The sequence below is a fragment of the Plasmodium inui genome (assembly GCF_000524495.1).
Source record: "Plasmodium inui San Antonio 1 unplaced genomic scaffold supercont1.10, whole genome shotgun sequence".
Classification (NCBI taxonomy): Eukaryota; Apicomplexa; class Aconoidasida; order Haemosporida; family Plasmodiidae; genus Plasmodium; species Plasmodium inui.
In genome coordinates, this window is record NW_008481844.1 from 1672 (window position 1) to 3709 (window position 2038).

Genomic DNA, 2038 nt, shown 5'->3' on the forward strand with positions numbered 1-2038 from the left:
TCTTGCACAACTCCAAGGGCCCCCTTCACAGACTCTTCTATTTTTTTCATTTCCTCCTTCAAGATATCATCCACAGAGCCCACAGCTGTTTCTGCTCTTTCCTTTTCCTCCTCTGCGAATTCTTCTTTTGACTGCTCCCCTAATGATTGTTCAGTTTTCTCCTCTTTGGATTCCTGGCCGTCCTGTTCTGTTGACTCCTCTTTATCCTGGTCTACATGCTCTTCTACAGTAATGACAGGTTCTTCCACAACAACGGCAGCTTCCTCCACAACGACGGGCATGTCCTCTATATCGACGGATGCCTCTTCTACTTCTTCCTTCTCCTCCTCTTCGGATAACTCGCTAACCTCCTTTCCAGATTCTTCCGTGCCCTCCTCTTCAGGCTCTTGTAGAGCATCGGCTACTTCGTCTATTGCCTTTTTATCACCAACTTCCGTAGAATCCTCCACAACGACTTCCTCTGGTTTTTCTATTTTTTCCTCCTCAATGTCTTCGTAGTCCTCATCATCGTGGTCCCCGATATTTCCAGACAGCATAGAGAGTATATTTTTCTTTAGATCTAATGCCAGCTTTCCTGATTCAGCTTCATCGAAATCTCCCTTCAAAGAGAACATGCCCAGCAAGGTTTTCTTAATGTCATCCTCAACTCCTAGCAACGCTGGTTCCTTTTCCCCACCCTCGGATAAGTTAACTAATCTATTTTCATTTGCGTCCAGACTGGCTTCCTTATCTGATTTAACCTCACATGAATCTTCCCCTTCTGACTCGTCTTTTTCCGAATCCCCTTCTTCGTCCTCTTCGTCTTCTTCTTCGTCCTCTTCGTCTTCTTCTTCCTCCTCCTCTTCGTCTTCTTCTTCATCCTCCTCTTCGTCATCTCCTACACCTCCAGAAAACATAGACAGCAGATCCTTCTGTAGATCTAGCGCCAACTTCTTGGATTCTTCTTCATCGAATTCTACATTTCCAGAGAACATATCCAAAACTTTCTTTTTAATGTGTTCTTCAACTTCAAACAATGCGGACTGTATTTGTTCTCCTTCTTCTTCGCATTCTTCTTCGCATTCTTCTCGGCTTCCTTCTGCGCTTTCCCCTCCACTTTCTACTTCATTCTCTTCTTCGCTTACAACCATTACTACACCGTCTGCAGCTTCCTGGCCTACTTCTTGTACATCTAGATCAAGTACCTCTTCTACTTTTACTTCTAAATTATCTATTACGCTTTCTTCAGATTCTTCTGTATTTTCCTCGGTAACGTCGTCCATAATGGTTTCTATGGTTGCTCCTAAGTTATCCTCTATAGCGCGTTCTACAGCTGTCTCTACAGACTCATCGGAAGTATCTTCTGGAGTTTCCAGCACAATCTCTTCTATAGTTTCTCCGGAAACTTCATCGACAACATCTTCAATAGTTTCTTCTACTGCTTCTTTGGTAATATCTTGTTCAGCTTCTTCAATAGTTTCTTCTGCTGCTTCTTTTGTGGCTTCTTCTTGTTGAACCTCTTCGACAGTTCCTACCAGAACATCTTTTATCATTCCTTCTAGAGACAATTCTGGAGCCCCTTCCGCAGCCTGTTCGGCAATATCCTCAATAGCCTCTTCCACATCTTCGATGTTTTCTTCGACGGATTTTACAGTCTCCTCTACAATACGTTCAATAGTTACCTGTATAGGTTCTGCTGAAATTTCCTGTACAATATCTTCAATATTTGCCACTACAGATTCTTCTGTTACCACTTGCACAGTTTCTGCATCTCCTGCGGTTTCTTCCGTTACAGGTTGTGTAGCTTGTTCTAAAATTTGCTCTGCGGTTTCTTCTATGGATTCGTCAGCTATTACCTCTGCAGCATCTTCTATAATTTGTTCAAATGCCTCTTCCACGGATTCTATAACAGACCCTTCTGCAATCTGTGCCGCAATACCTTCTTCTACTTCAACATTTGATTCTTCCGCATCCCCCTTGACAGGTTTTTCGGCCCCATCTTCCATAGCCCCTACTACAGGTTCTTCGACCGCATCTTCCATAGCCCCTACTACAGGTT

General features: G+C 43.4%; 2 protein-coding genes across 2 annotated transcripts in view; both read right to left on the reverse strand.

The window, feature by feature from the left end:
- Nucleotides 1–11: 11 nt before the first annotated feature.
- Nucleotides 12–2021, reverse strand: C922_02698 (hypothetical protein; the record flags this gene model as incomplete). The annotated part of the gene is made up of 1 exon (XM_008818297.1): nt 12–2021. A coding segment is annotated over one exon (2010 nt), but the record flags the coding sequence as incomplete, so codon positions are not given.
- Nucleotides 2022–2029: 8 nt separating this feature from the next.
- The window catches only part of C922_02699 (hypothetical protein), a gene marked incomplete at both ends in the record, with an annotated part of 3449 nt that continues 3440 nt past the window's right edge, over nt 2030–2038 (reverse strand). The window contains one exon of the mRNA XM_008818298.1: nt 2030–2036. Within this exon, the coding sequence (XP_008816520.1) occupies nt 2030–2036 (7 nt within the window). The remainder of the gene's footprint in view (nt 2037–2038) is intronic.